This window comes from Vigna umbellata, chromosome 2 (assembly GCF_029865625.1).
Source record: "Vigna umbellata cultivar VRB3 chromosome 2, Vumbellata_1.0, whole genome shotgun sequence".
Taxonomy (NCBI): Eukaryota; Viridiplantae; Streptophyta; class Magnoliopsida; order Fabales; family Fabaceae; genus Vigna; species Vigna umbellata.
Window position 1 is genome coordinate 51,724,920 of NC_142166.1, and position 14,607 is coordinate 51,739,526.

Here is a 14,607-nt window from a genome sequence, read left to right on the forward strand (position 1 = left end):
CCCATTTAGCACATGGATGAATTCATGTATATATATAGTAAAGGTACACAAGCTTTGAATATATGTAAAGATTATCTTATAGTCAACAATGTATTTATATAATACATATATACATATACACACATTTCTCGTGTGGCTACTGCACAGGTAAAGTCAAAATTGATTAAAATAACATAAATTATATTACATTCAATAAATATGAAAGCTAAGAAATTTATGAGAGTTATATTAAAGTTTCTTAAGAATATAAAATCAAATACTATAAATACCAGGTGAGTTAAAAAAATAAATGACACATTCAAAAAGGAAGAAATTAAGAAAATCCATACCACCTTCTATCCTACTTTGTAATAATTACTTCTCAATTTTGCAGATTCTCTTCAAGGCACACATCATGTCTTGTATGGACTAATTGCAACTAGTCTTGAAATAATAATTGAAAATAAAAAAAGAAAAGAAAAAGGAGGGTGAAAGAAAATATAATTTTAAACCAAGGTTTAAAATACATGAAAAAGGAGATTAAAGGATAATAAAATAGTTTAAGGGTAGAAAGAAGCAAGTGGGTCACATTCGATCTTAACTTTCTGAAAAAAAATGAAAGGTAGAGAAGAAGAAAGGAGATTAGAAATTATGTAAACAAAATAAAGAATACTGTTTATGAACGTGAGAGCAGGAAAAAGAAGAAGATGACTGAAAAGACTGCAATTTTGTTATGTTCCATGTCACTAATTATCACTCCAACATAGCATTTGTGTGTACGAAGAAAAAACGGCAATAACCTCATACCATTGTTTGGTTTTCATCTCCATATGATATGAAAGGAAAGAAAAAAAGAAGAATAAAAAAACAAATAAAAAGAAGAAAAGGACTCTGTCTTTGCTTTGTCCCCATACAAACCTTTATCTTTATTCTCGGACACACCAACTCCTTCTTTTAACTCACCCAAACCTTTTCAGATTTATACTTAATTTTGCATCTTGTTATGATATTTTTCATCCTCTACATTTCAAATTTTTAAGTTATAAAATTAAAGGAAGGGTTTTTACTTCATGATTTGATATTTTCAAAGCAAAATGAAACACTCGGTTGGTGTGTTCATTCGTTCAAAGTCAGTTTAGTTTATTCCTGGTGTGTTTCAGGAAAAAGAAGACAGCTTCTTAACTGCACTCACGGAAAGAATATTGAAAAAATAACTGCAAAAATAATTAAAACCCCAGAAAAATTCATTTTCGTATATTCAATGTAAACATCAACTCATTCTTGTAATGTGTGCCATATTAGGGCCTAAAGTTTCTAAAAGTGTAGTTAAATCAATCAAATCTACTTTATATGTTCGTTTTGCATGAAAATTATGTTAAGTACGCGTCTTAAACCTAAAACGTTCTACTGTTCATACGATCAACCCACAATAAAATTTATTATCTAAACATCCCACCATCTAGCACATGAATTAAATAAAGATTGTTCACTTAAATTAAAACTAAAAGTATATAGTAATATTATATATATGTGGGAAAAATTTTATTTTTCTTTTTCTTGCTTGCTTGTTTGGCGGTCCAGTAGCAGGATTGAAAATGGAGTTTTGGGAGGATCTAGGAAGTTTCAAACTCAAAGAGTTAACGTTGTTTCCATATCTTACATGTGAAAGCGTGGATGGATGAGGGTGTGTGGTTTTTCTTGGTGGCAATAAGGTTCTTACAAAAAGCTTTATCATTTATTATTTACAATTTGCAGATGATGCCGTGGGAGTCCCACTCCCACTCCCACGCCACATCCACTACCTGTTTCTGTTCTTCAGTCCATTATTATTTTTTTACTTCAACAAAGACAAACCGACATTAATTAATTTCTTCACCCTTTTATCCAATTTCTAAATCTAGTAGTACTGTTCTATTTCTTGCGTTTTTGTTTACATACTAATTCCAAACAACCATATTTTCTTTTGCTTCCTTTTTAATAAATGTGAAACCTTACCACTCACGACTTCCAGGTTTCCATTGAATCAAACCTGGTTATTGTTCTGGAACCCAAATCTGAAACGCTTTTCTGTTTCACTAAGTGGGGAGCAAAGCATTTAAAGTTTTGAAATACTTTCATGGGATTGGTGGTTTGTACGAGGTTGCTGTTACTGTTTTCTCTCTGCCATTCTTTTGGGTCGGGTAAAGATGGTGTTTTTGTCTTGGGAATCGAGTGCAGGGAGTGACTGCTTGAAAAATTGAAGGAAAAAATTGAAGGGAAAAATCGTTGTTGATTGAGATGAATTCGTTTCGGGTGGTTTGTTGGGTGGTGTGGTGTCTGGGATTTGTGGGGGCTGCAAACGTGTCGTCCTCGAGACCCGCCATCGTCAACATTGGAGCAATCTTCAACCTCGATTCTATTCTAGGGAAAGTGGCTAAAATTACATTGGAGGAAGCCGTGAAAGATGTTAACGCCGACTCTAGCATTCTACATGGAACTAAAATTGTTCTCACCATGCAAAATTCCAATTACAGCGGTTTCTTAGGCATGGTTCAAGGTGATTTATTCGATTCTGTGCTATTATATTTTTCCATTTAATGCAAACCTTTGTTCTTGGGTGGTACCCTGTTACTCTAATTCTGTTTAATTAGAGAGACAGTACTAAAAACGCAGTTGGAACTGAATCTGAGTTTTTTGTTTTAATTATGTAGTTAATTGTTTATGTTACTGAGAAGAGGTGATAAGTATGTTTTTTGACTGATAATTGCAGCTTTGCGGTTCATGGAGACTGATGTGGTTGCTATAATAGGACCACAATCTTCTGTGGTTGCGCATATAATATCCCATGTTGCAAATGAACTACGAGTTCCTTTGTTGTCATTTGCCGCAACAGACCCTACCCTGACATCGCTGCAGTTTCCTTTCTTTGTGAGGACAACACAGAGTGATCTGTACCAAATGAAGGCTGTTGCAGAAATCATTGATTACTATGGTTGGAAGGAGGTGATTGCAATATACGTGGATGATGATTATGGACGGAATGGTGTGGCTGCTTTGGACGATGAACTAGCTGCCAGGCGCTGTAGAATCTCCTTCAAGGAAGGGATTAATTCCGGAACTGAAGTCAACCGGGGAGAAATTACTAGTTTGCTGGTGAAAGTGGCACTGATGCAGTCTCGAGTCATTGTTCTCCATGCACAAACTGATTATGGTTTTATGGTTTTCAATGTGGCGCGTTATCTTGGGATGACAAACAATGGCTACGTGTGGATAGTCACAGACTGGCTCTCTTCACTTTTGGATTCTGCTTCTCTCCCTTCAGAAACAATGGATGTTCTCCAGGGAGTACTTGTTCTGCGCCAGCATACACCTGACTCAGATAGAAAAAGGGGATTTGTCTCTCGGTGGAACAAGTTGACCGGTGGCTCTTTGGGGTTACATTCTTATGGCCTCTACGCTTATGATTCTGTGTGGCTTGTTGCACGGGCCCTTGATGATTTTTTCAGTCAGGGTGGGGTTCTTTCGTCTACGAATTACACAAGTTTGGGTGGTGGTGATGATAAGGGAAGTGATTTGAACCTTGATGCAATGAGCATTTTTGACAACGGAACGCTTCTGCTGAACAACATATTGCAGAGTGATTTTGTTGGACTATCAGGTCGAATGAAATTTGAAGCAGATCGATCTCTCGTTCATCCTGCCTATGATGTGCTTAATGTGGTTGGAAGTGGCCTTAGGAGGGTTGGTTACTGGTCCAACTATTCTGGTTTGTCAATTGTATCTCCTGAGATACTGTATGCAAAGCCACCTAATAGATCTAGTGCGAATCAGAATCTTTACAGTGTGATATGGCCCGGAGAAACATTCTCTAAACCGCGTGGATGGGTCTTCCCAAATAATGGTAGACAGTTGAGGATTGGTGTGCCTATCCGAGTCAGTTATCGTGAATTTGTCTCACCAGTGAAGGGAACTGAGATGTTCAAAGGTTTTTGTGTTGATGTATTCACAGCAGCTCTGAACTTGTTGCCTTATGCCGTTCCTTACCAATTTGTTCCATTTGGAGACGGACACAAAAATCCAAGCTACACAGAACTTGTCCGCTTGATCACAACTGGTGTATGTTTATGTCTCCTAATTCTGATCATCTATAACATATTGCGGCGTGTTATTTTAATCAACTGGCTAATTAGTACATTTTCTTGGTACAGTACTTTGATGGTGCCATTGGTGACATTGCTATTGTCACAAATCGGACAAGGGTTGTAGATTTTACACAACCATATGCAGCATCGGGACTTGTTGTGGTGGCCCCATTTACAAAAATTAATTCTGGTGGTTGGGCTTTCCTGCAGCCATTTACTCCTCTTATGTGGATTGTGACTGCATGTTTCTTCCTTTTCATAGGGATAGTTATATGGATTCTGGAACACAGGATCAATGATGAGTTCAGAGGTCCACCTAGACAGCAAATTATAACCTTGTTATGGTAAGTTATTTGCTTGATCATCTTACTTCTATACCTGGCTTAATGGTTGCATACCTTTTACTTGTGAGTGATCCAAGAGAAACATTGCAACACCTGCCTGTTCGGTAGCATCATGTTTACTGGATTTTCATGGCATTATGCTTATTAATAGGATGCAAAAGAACACGTTTTTAGAATTTATACTGTTGCAGTTTGCTATTGTGTGGAGTAGTTGCATTGCATGATACGAATCATCTTCATGATTGAACTGGGTGATCTCGTTTGTGTCTGATCCATATTTTAACAATGCCTGCAGGTTTAGCCTGTCAACTCTGTTTTTTTCCCACAGTAAGTGAAACCTCGGTTTCTTTTGTTTGGTGGATGGACACAATGAAGTTTTTTATTTGTTTTTTTTATTCATTGTTTCTGCAGGAGAGAATACCATGAGTGGTCTTGGTCGGTTTGTGATGCTTCTATGGCTATTTGTGGTATTGATCCTCACTTCCAGCTACACTGCAAGTTTAACATCCATACTCACAGTGCAGCAGTTATCTTCTCCTATCAGTGGAATAGATAGCTTAAAGGCTGGTGATGAACCTATAGGATACCAAGTTGGTTCATTTGCAGAACATTACTTGACTCAAGATATTGGAATATCCAAATCCAGGCTTATTGCCCTTGGAACTCCTGAAGAATATGCTATGGCCCTAAAGCTTGGTCCTAAAAAAAGAGGAGGTGTTGCTGCTATTGTTGATGAACGACCTTATGTTGAAATATTCTTATCAAGCCAGTGCACCTTCAGAATTGTTGGTCAGGAGTTCACCAGAAGTGGCTGGGGCTTTGTGAGTACCTCTAGTTCTCTACTTTTAGATCCATAATTTCTGAAATCCTAATATATATGCATTAGATGAACTCATTTGTTACGATCATTTTACTCCTATAAAAGGTTGTCAAATGTTACTTTTTGGTTATGAGAATCATGATTCTGGTTTTGTTGGCCTGTCAGGCATTCCCTCGGGACTCCCCTTTGGCTGAGGATATGTCAACAGCCATTCTACAACTTTCTGAAACGGGTGATCTACAGCGGATTCATGACAAGTGGATGACACGAAGCTCTTGTTTAGACAATGCTGAAATCGATTCAGATCGTCTTCAGCTTAAAAGCTTCTGGGGTCTATTTCTCATTTGTGGGATAGCTTGCTTTGTTGCTCTTCTTTTGCATTTTTTGCAGATCATGTTCCAGTTATGGAAATCTCCTCCTTCTGAACCTCCACCTTCTACTACTGCCTGGTCAATTTCTGGTCGTTTTCAGAGATTTCTCTCGCTCATTGACGAGAAAGAAGATCCACCAACGAGTAATGGAAGAAAGAGAGAAAGATCACTTGAAGATCAACTGGTAAGACAGCCAAAGAGGGTACAACTACAACTACAAACTACAAACAGAAATGGCACCTAATTCAACTTAACACTTTGATGTCATTGATTTTTTATTGATATTTAGCAGTGCTGTTACAGCAAAAATCCCAACACTCAGCATTGCTAATGTTCATAGTTATAAGTTTTCCTCGGCCGGAGAACATGTTATGAAGTGTTAACACATCACATAGGTAGTTCTGTTACATGCTATTGTATTTACACATTTTAAGATGTTCTAAATACAGATAGAGAAAAAAGATTTTTCTGTCTTTTTTATAGGAACATGATATATGTATGTACACCTTTTAATTTTTCTATAATTTTTTAAATAAAAAAAATTAAAAGTGACGAAAGTAAGAAGTGAGTAAAGAAGAATAAAAGATTTGCAATTTATAATTGATTTTATTAATGGAATAAAACAATTTTGTTAACTTATGTTTTGTTTGGATTTGAAGTAGAAAAGAAAAGAGAAAAAGAAACGAACAAAAATTTTGTATTTTGATTGATGAAATAGAACAATTTTGTTAATATATATTTAAAAAGTTTATAAAATATATTTTTTAAATAATTTGATATATAACGTATTTTTAAAATATAAATTAGAGGTAAGATAAAATTTAAATTAAAATAAAAAGTAATATCGAATTGTATTAAACAAAGTATTATATTTTAAAATAATAATATGTTTACATAGATTATTTTATAACCTTCTATTTTATTTATTATTTGAATATTTTTAACTAGATGTTTTATTTTACTTTTATATTAAAAATTTAATATTTTTATATTTGATATATAATCTTATAATATATTAACAATATAATTATAATAAAATTTGTCCTATCTAACCTTCAATAATAATAAAATATTTCTAACTAGTCTTTTCATATAATCTACTGTAACTATCTTATGATTTATCTATTTCTTTACAAATTATAACTATACAACAGTAGAAAATTTACGGATAAATATTCTCTTTTTTTGGTGTTTGTGTCTTTGTTATGGTGAGAGTGCAAATGAAGCAAAAAGAAGAGATGGTGGCTGTAAAAGCAAACTCAAACCAGTTATGGTGATGGAACCGTGAGCCATGTCAGGGAGACAGGGAGTCTTGTGGTCAACACTGAATTATTCCCATCAAAGTTACAGGGAGCCCTTGTTTTTGAGTTATGTAACTCTGTCACAAGAATTAAGAAATGCAATATGAATCAATATATGGGTGGTATTCATGAACATGAATCACGCCAAAACTTATTGGCTACAGATAAATTTAAACTTTGAAAATCTGCCCTCAGACACTGTCTGTCTGAAAAAGATCCTTCTTTTTCACATGATACGCTTAACACAAGGTAAAGGTAAAGAAAGAGTAAAAATGGGTTGCTGCTGCTAATGGCGATCCTCTATTCATAAACTTTGCATTCCTCATCAGCAGGGTTTGTCTCGCAGAATTCCTCCAATGGGTCTCCACTCCCTGCTTTTGGTGTTCCTGGCCACTTGCTTGCTACTAGATGTGCCAAATCCACAACTCTTTGGCTGCAATCACCAATGTTCTAAATATCAATTCATAATTATCATCAAAAACACAATGTTGATACTCATTTTCTTGATGTTGTAAGAAATCTGACATATAAGTAGAGTGAACTAACTAACCTGTAACCCCATTCATTGTCATACCAAGCAACCACCTTAACCATGTCATCTCCCATGACCATGGTCAAGGAGGAATCGATGGTGGAAGAAACATCAGAGCAGCGGAAGTCAATGGAGACCAGTGGAACATCACACACATCCAGAACACCTTTCAATGGCCCCTCTGCAGCCTTTCTGAATGCTCCATTCACATCTTCAGCAGTGAGACCCTTCTTCTCAACATTCACCACAAGGTCAACAACTGAAACATTGGGTGTAGGCACACGGAGTGCAATGCCATTCAGCTTCCCCTTCAGCTGTGGCAGCACCAGAGACACAGCCTTCGCAGCTCCAGTGCTGGTTGGGACAATGTTCAGTGCTGCAGCCCTGGCTCGTCTCAAGTCACGGTGTGAAGCATCCAAAAGCCTCTGCACAACCACATGATACTTGATCATATTGATGATATCATTTCTCTATATTTAACCGAGACGTGTAAATCATAGTCATATAATTACAAATGCATGGTCAAACCAGTGGTTGATCGATCTTGTACCTGGTCTCCTGTGTAGGAGTGAGTGGTTGTCATTGTTCCCTTCACAATTCCTGGAAACATAGACCAAAGGGAAGTGATTTTGAGCCTGTAACATCTCTCTTAAATAATAACTGCCAGTGTGATCAGTGTTTTCTTACCAAACTCTTCATCCAAGATCTTCACAAAGGGAGCAAGACAGTTTGTGGTGCAAGAAGCATTGCTGCACATTGAAGAAACAATAAGAAAAAACAAGAAGCAGCAGGATACAATATGAATAATCAGTTCAGTGGCACAAAAACAATGTTCAGTGTCACAGACCTTATAATGTTAGCGATCTCATGAGTGTAGTCCCCTTCATTTACTCCAACAACATAGGTTGGAATGTCAGCACCCTTTGCAGGAGCAGTGATAATAACTTTCTTGGCACCTGCTTGGATGTGTTTGCCAGCCCCAGGGCCATCCACAAACACTCCAGTTCCCTGAACAAAAGTTCATTCATTCTTTAATTCATTACAGGATGTTTAAGATAAATCAAGTAATGGAGGTTACCTCAATAACAATGTCAATTCCTAGTTCAGCCCAAGGAAGCTTGAGAGGATCTCTGCTTGAAACAACCTTGATGGGCTTACCATCAACGGTGATGGTTTCATTGTCTAGTATCTTCACATCTGCTTTAAATGTTCCCAGCATAGAATCATATTTCAACAGGTGTGAAGCCTGGATCATTATGTGAAGCAGAATTAGTGAAACAAAAATATCTGTGCCAATAAAACCAGCTAAGCCAAGACAGTTAAATGACTTACATTCTTGACACCACCACTGTCGTTGACAACAACAACATCAAGGGGTGAGTCTTTTCGGCCGTGCCAGCAACGAAGAAAGTTTCTGCCAATTCGTCCAAAACCATTGATTGCCACCTTCAACTTGGCCACTGTTTCTCCTCTCACAGGAGTGGATCCATTGGTCTGCTTTTAGTTTGCAAATTAGAAGTAGAAACAGACATAAAGAAATAACTAAGAAGCCATGCATTATTCATACAACTGTTACATTGTTCTATACAAAAATACTTTTTTTATTGGCAAACAAGAGTTTTCATTACTACAGATACCAGTAATACCATAAAACATGTACGACAAAGTCTCCTATTTCTCTCTAGGTGTTATACAGATAACATTTCTCGTTCATTTCTCGTTCATTTCTCATGGTTTCTATATCATAGATGTAGTGAATGTAACATTTTGTAAAAAACACAGAAAGTAAGAGCTTGTTATCTATAGATATATATATAATCTATACAAGCAGGAAATAACTGTCATAAGATAATAACCTTGGGAGTGAGTTGGGCAACCACGGTATCAAAAAAGGAAGATTCCCTAGCATTGTTAGCGTAGGTGACACATGAAGAGGATCTTAGCCCAGAGAATTCTGTCAGCTCAAGTTTCTGCAGAAGCTAAGTGAAATGTATGAGACAGTGTGCAGACATATTAAAGTGAAAGAAGATAATGCAAAAAATGGACCTTTGAGGTGCAATGGGTTGGGAAAGAGTGAGAAGCCTTGGATGGGAACCTGGTGTTTGTGGGGATCCTTGTGGAAGCTAGAGCCGCATGAGAGGCCATGGCTGCAACAAGGGTGTGCTAGAACTCTGTGTCAGAATGTATATATCAGCAACAAAGTTGCATTTCCTCCTCTTGTTTTATTCTTTGCAGATTGTCATAAAAGAAAAAAAGAAGGAAAATTATGGTTGCTGGGGAGTAACGGGAATGAGTGGTGAATAAGATGTGAGAAAATCTATGGGATAAGATAATGTTTGGAGCTCAATGTTTTTCAATATTGCCACTTCATATTTTTAGCCACGTATCCTTATTATGGCCGTTCATTACTTTCTCAACAGGAAATTATTTTTTCTTTTTTCCATTTTTGGCCATCACAAAGCTTACTTTGCATCCACACGTTTCCATCTACAAACTAGCTCCTGTTAAGTATCTACACAGATAACATTGATTCAAATTAGGATACTAAAAATTACGAATAATTATTTTTAACGTAGTGAAATTATTGAAAAATAAAATATATTAAAAAAAAACTGAACTGGTAGTGTGAAACTTTTTTGGTAATATAAAAATCTAAAGGATCACGTGGGAGAAATACTGCACAACAGATAGCACTCCCACCTTTAAGAGTGGATAATTTCATTGTATAGGCGTGAAGTAAATCAGTGTAACATAAGAACAAGGTGAAATAGTAAATAACTATTTTTCATTTTTATTTAAAATTAAAGTAATTTGGAAATATTAATAAATAACTTATTTTAAAAAAATAAAGTTGTTATTTTATTCCCTTCAGACTAAATTAAAATGCGTCAAGGCATTTGTTTCTAATAAAAATTATAATTGAAAATATCAACAAACTGTTCATCACTTCAATGCTGCCTTGTAGGCTTATCTCCAATTTACACTGTAAGTATTTTACTCTTTGGTAAAAGACTGAAACAAACACAAAATAAAGCCTTACTATTTTCAGTAAATTACCCATAATTTTCAGCACTGTTACCTTGATTCATGAGTAATAAGAATTTGGGCAGTAAAAGATAACAGGTACCGTTTCATTAGCATGAAAAAAAGTTTGTATAAAAAAAATCAATTACAACGAGAAACCAAAAAAAAATGGAAAAAAAAATACTAAATTGTAAATAAACAACAATTAAATAATATGCCACTTCTTGTTTAGAATTTTAATTTATGTTTATATATTTTCAATTAATCTAATTTTTTATATTTTCATTTCCGAAAGTGCCTCTGTGAAACATAAATAAACAAACAAGAGTCTAATTGGATAAATTTATCCTAAGACTCTTAACAGTGAAAGTAAGTTTACTTTTTTTATAAATTAAAAATAACTCATTTATAAGTAGGATTTAATTCTTTTAGAAATTTATTATTTTTATTTATAAAAATCCTGAAAACAATTATCCAAATATTAGTCGTGTAATCCTCATGGTAACATATATAAAAGCTAAAACATGTGATGAATATGGAAAGAAGCTTTATGAGGCTTACTCGTGTTAATTAGTCAATTAATTTGTGATAAAAACAACTTCAAGCACGATTCGTTTTTTCTTTCTAAAGACATGTTTGATTTTGATGCAGTATAAAATTATAACAATTTTTACTTCAGGATAATGGGATGCAATCTAATTAAATTGTTTTCACAATGCTTGTTCAAGTGTTATTGTCTAAGTACGATTAACAACATAAACATATAGATCAACATTCATCGAATTCATGGTGACAGCAAAAGTAACAAGATCCTAGTATTAACAATCATCAAACCAGGATTATTAAATGATCCGAACCAGAAAACGACCAGCGTTGCTCCAGTACCATGCCCATCATGGTACACAAGAAATGGAAATGGCTGATAGAACACAAGAAATCAGCCATAAAAGCGTAACGACTATTTTACCCACAGTAGCGGCAGCCATTATCAGAAAATCAGAGTTTATTATTAAGAAATAGAAAGATATTACAATAAAATCAAAATACACTTTGCACCAATAAAAGATTGTTTACTGAAAAGAGCAATGGCACATTCTGTACTATGACATCACAGCACTCGGCAGCAGTCTCATGTGGCAGCTTCAATTTCATCAGAATTAACAGCTACTCCATTTGAGGCCTCCTCTGAACGTAGCTGTGAAGAAACATCATCTATGGCAGCATTCAGTTGTTCAATCTTCTCAGCCAGAACTTTCCTGGTTTTCTGCAAATCAAGCAAGCAAATTTTGCTAGTCATTGAAGTAATACCCTCTCTTAAAACCAACATGTTGCAGCAAGTACAGGTGCAATTCCCCACATAGTATTAGGACATAATTGGACGTAACCTTTTCCAACAGTAGAACAATAATTATATAAATCTGGCATATAAGAGTCTAAAGTAAAATTGATAAGGAGAACAATGAAATTAATCACACAACAGTTATGGCCTCCCAGCAAAAGCCTGCAGCAATATCAACTTTGGCAAGAATCCCTTATAAGATAAACATGATGGATGGTATCAAGAGCAAGCAACTGCTCACCTCTAAAGCCTTTTCCTCATCATATATAAACTTTGGTAATTTTCTCATCAACTCCTTCCTGTCAGCGCCAGCTATGGCCTTACTGATCTGTGGAATAATAAAATAAAATAATACTCAAGCAATAAAAAAAAAATACCGATCTTCATCATATAAATTTTGAAGAAAAAATTACAATGCACTTCCTGATATCTTTAAATTTTTAAATATGCGCAAAGCCAACTACTTCTATTTATGCTACATACGTTGTTGACCGGATAAATACAAGCAGTTAACCAATTTAATTCCAGTATGCAGTCACATAATTGATGAGTTTTTGAGCAAGAAAAACATCTGAACGTATCCCGTTAGACACCAATATCTAGCACTTGAAAAAGTATATTTCAGTAGCAAATACTACCTGAGGTGCATACACGCAACCGAGAGTGCCAACTATTAACCCTCCCAAGACAAACCCACCAACAAATATACCAGCACTGCTGGGCCTTCCACCATCACTGTAGTGCCAAAGGAAGCAGAGGTCAGGTTAATCGCAAATATTCATCAAACAACTTCCACAGTCAATTCTTTTTATCATTCAAGAATATTTCTGATGTTCTGTTTCTTCCTCTTTAAGCTATGTTTTCCTTAGAGTCGTGAACTTGTGATTATTATTTAAAGGGTTTGATTACAAATGTTTAAAGGGTTTGATTACAAATATTTAAAGGGTTTGATTTTCACGCTTTGTCAATAATTTTACACTGTAGACCAATCAGAAATCATTCTAGGTACAGCTTCTAAAATAGTTATCAAGTCTATAAATTTACTTTACACGGTCATTTATAATTGGATGAAGTATTAAACTCCTTTTAAATTGTTAGCTCATTTAAGTTAAATTAATACTCTTGATCAAACATGCATTTGTTTGAGTCCAAATGTGACCAAACAAAAGTTCCCAAAAAAGGTGCTTAACCATGTTTCTGTTCACAACTTCTATCTAATCATCACTATCATGTATTGTTTGCATAACAACTACTCCCTCTGTTCCTTTTTAAGTATCGCATTTCTTGAAGATTTTGGTTTTTACTAAACTATCACTTTCAAAGTTCAACACGGCGTTAATTAATCTTTTTCTTTTTCATTTATACCATTATATTTCCCCTAATATTTAATTAGTTTACATATTGTTATTTATAAATGAAAATGATTAAACAGAAATCTTATAAATATTGTATTAAAATCAAGAAAACTTATTACATCTCTTGGTTTCTCTAGAAGAACACTTGCAAAGAAACGAAAGGAATAACATTTATAAAGCAATACTTCCCATCTAATTGAGAGCACTCATGAAGACAGACTACAGAAAGCAGTCATAACAAAGTCACAAGAACAAAAAGAAATACCTATATGTAGCTTGGATTGTTAGAGCCCTTTGACGATTTAGATTCAGACGGGAGTTGTATGGTTTAATCTTGACCAGAGAGTGGTCCACCTTGTTTATGGACGATGCTGGTAAAAGTTTTTGCAACAGTAAAGAGTTTTAAAACAAGATGCTCGATTAGGAAAACAAACACACACTCAAACACAAGACGAGTCTAGTTCCACAGTATAGAAGCTAGAAAGCGAGACATGTTCTTTCGGGTTAAAAGAATAATAAATGGAGGAAGCAATAGTATAGAAAGCACCACTAATGTTGTACAGAAATATGCCAACATTGCATGAAACAAGTCCAAAGGAAATCTTAAATATCACGCATCTCCCCCTTCCCCGACAAACAAGAAGCAAGAAAAACAAGAATTGAATAGATTATCTTGACAAGTAACAGCCGGTGAAATCCAATTTGTCTTCGAACACAGACCCCAAGAAAAGCTCATGATAAATCAGTGAGACTGTAATACCCTAATGAACCGTGAAAAAAAAACATAAAAGATTTGTGATTGTGGTGAGATCGAAATAAGGGGAAACGGTTCTTGGGTTATCTATGGCGGAATTTTGTCATGAACAGGTAAAAATTAAAAATCTTGGAAGTAACTAAAGAGAGATAAAGCAAAGAATGAATAATATTGAAAAGGAAAAAAGAAGAATCGGAGAGAAAGATACCAGATTTGGTTAGAACGAAAGAGGTGGGAACAGCAGCAGCCATGGAATTGGTGCGAGAGTGTGATCACGAAGAAGTTCGATAATATCAAAGCTTGGATGTAAGGAAAGTAAGTAAGAAAGTAAGTAACACTTGTTTCGTTCTTTTCTTTTTCTCTTCTCTTCTCCTTTCTTCTTCTGTATATATATCTAAAATCACTGCCTCGTGTTCTGTTCAGACAACTGCTTCCGGATATAACCACCACTCTCTATTTTTTTTCTTTTCTTTTTCTTTTCCTTTAAATATCCGCTCATAATAAAAATATTTTACTGTTTTTAAATATACCGGTGTTTTTTTTTTTCTATTTTTTTTTCTATTTTTTTTTTAATAAAACACGTTTTCTTAACTGAAATTGAAACGTGTTTTAAATGAAATTTATATACACTTGATGAAATTTACAATAAATGTTGTCTGTTGGCATC

The 14,607-nt window shown here is 35.0% G+C and overlaps 3 protein-coding genes across 3 annotated transcripts; 1 reads left to right on the plus strand and 2 right to left on the minus strand.

The window, feature by feature from the left end:
• The first annotated feature begins 1,536 nt into the window (after positions 1 to 1,536).
• GLR3.3 (glutamate receptor 3.3) lies at positions 1,537 to 6,121 on the plus strand. The gene is made up of 7 exons (XM_088107435.1): positions 1,537 to 1,691; positions 1,991 to 2,515; positions 2,729 to 4,074; positions 4,167 to 4,444; positions 4,740 to 4,771; positions 4,856 to 5,265; positions 5,430 to 6,121. The coding sequence occupies exons 2-7, from the start codon at positions 2,257 to 2,259 to the stop codon at positions 5,877 to 5,879; spliced, it is 2,775 nt and encodes a 924-aa protein (XP_087963561.1). The 5' UTR covers positions 1,537 to 1,691; positions 1,991 to 2,256; the 3' UTR covers positions 5,880 to 6,121.
• A 919-nt stretch (positions 6,122 to 7,040) lies between these two features.
• GAPB (glyceraldehyde-3-phosphate dehydrogenase B subunit) lies at positions 7,041 to 9,700 on the minus strand. The gene is made up of 9 exons (XM_047307192.2): positions 9,515 to 9,700; positions 9,325 to 9,438; positions 8,801 to 8,962; positions 8,547 to 8,714; positions 8,316 to 8,476; positions 8,156 to 8,217; positions 8,019 to 8,068; positions 7,487 to 7,893; positions 7,041 to 7,369 (listed from the first exon to the last, which is right to left on the minus strand). The coding sequence occupies exons 1-9, from the start codon at positions 9,611 to 9,613 to the stop codon at positions 7,237 to 7,239; spliced, it is 1,356 nt and encodes a 451-aa protein (XP_047163148.2). The 5' UTR covers positions 9,614 to 9,700; the 3' UTR covers positions 7,041 to 7,236.
• A 1,777-nt stretch (positions 9,701 to 11,477) lies between these two features.
• Positions 11,478 to 14,354, minus strand: LOC124832879 (inner membrane localized protein). The gene is made up of 5 exons (XM_047307202.2): positions 14,149 to 14,354; positions 13,452 to 13,557; positions 12,470 to 12,566; positions 12,073 to 12,159; positions 11,478 to 11,756 (listed from the first exon to the last, which is right to left on the minus strand). Exons 1-5 carry the CDS (start codon positions 14,189 to 14,191, stop codon positions 11,622 to 11,624), a joined length of 468 nt encoding a protein of 155 aa, XP_047163158.1. The 5' UTR covers positions 14,192 to 14,354; the 3' UTR covers positions 11,478 to 11,621.
• Between the last annotated feature and the right edge of the window lie 253 nt (positions 14,355 to 14,607).

Excerpts from the sequence above, each read along its gene's own strand:
- GLR3.3 (XM_088107435.1), top strand. The coding sequence starts at position 2,257 with ATGAATTCGTTTCGGGTGGTTTGTTGGGTGGTGTGGTGTCTGGGATTT. Across the intron at positions 4,075-4,166 it reads TCCGCTTGATCACAACTGGT|TACTTTGATGGTGCCATTGG; the intron begins GTATGTTTATGT and ends TTCTTGGTACAG. Across the intron at positions 5,266-5,429 it reads CCAGAAGTGGCTGGGGCTTT|GCATTCCCTCGGGACTCCCC; the intron begins GTGAGTACCTCT and ends TTGGCCTGTCAG.
- GAPB (XM_047307192.2), bottom strand. The coding sequence starts at position 9,613 with ATGGCCTCTCATGCGGCTCTAGCTTCCACAAGGATCCCCACAAACACC. Across the intron at positions 8,069-8,155 it reads GATCTTGGATGAAGAGTTTG|GAATTGTGAAGGGAACAATG; the intron begins GTAAGAAAACAC and ends CTATGTTTCCAG. Across the intron at positions 7,894-8,018 it reads ACTCCTACACAGGAGACCAG|AGGCTTTTGGATGCTTCACA; the intron begins GTACAAGATCGA and ends GTGGTTGTGCAG.
- LOC124832879 (XM_047307202.2), bottom strand. The coding sequence starts at position 14,191 with ATGGCTGCTGCTGTTCCCACCTCTTTCGTTCTAACCAAATCTG. Across the intron at positions 13,558-14,148 it reads TTTCGTTCTAACCAAATCTG|CATCGTCCATAAACAAGGTG; the intron begins GTATCTTTCTCT and ends AACTTTTACCAG. Across the intron at positions 12,567-13,451 it reads ACAATCCAAGCTACATATAG|TGATGGTGGAAGGCCCAGCA; the intron begins GTATTTCTTTTT and ends TTGGCACTACAG.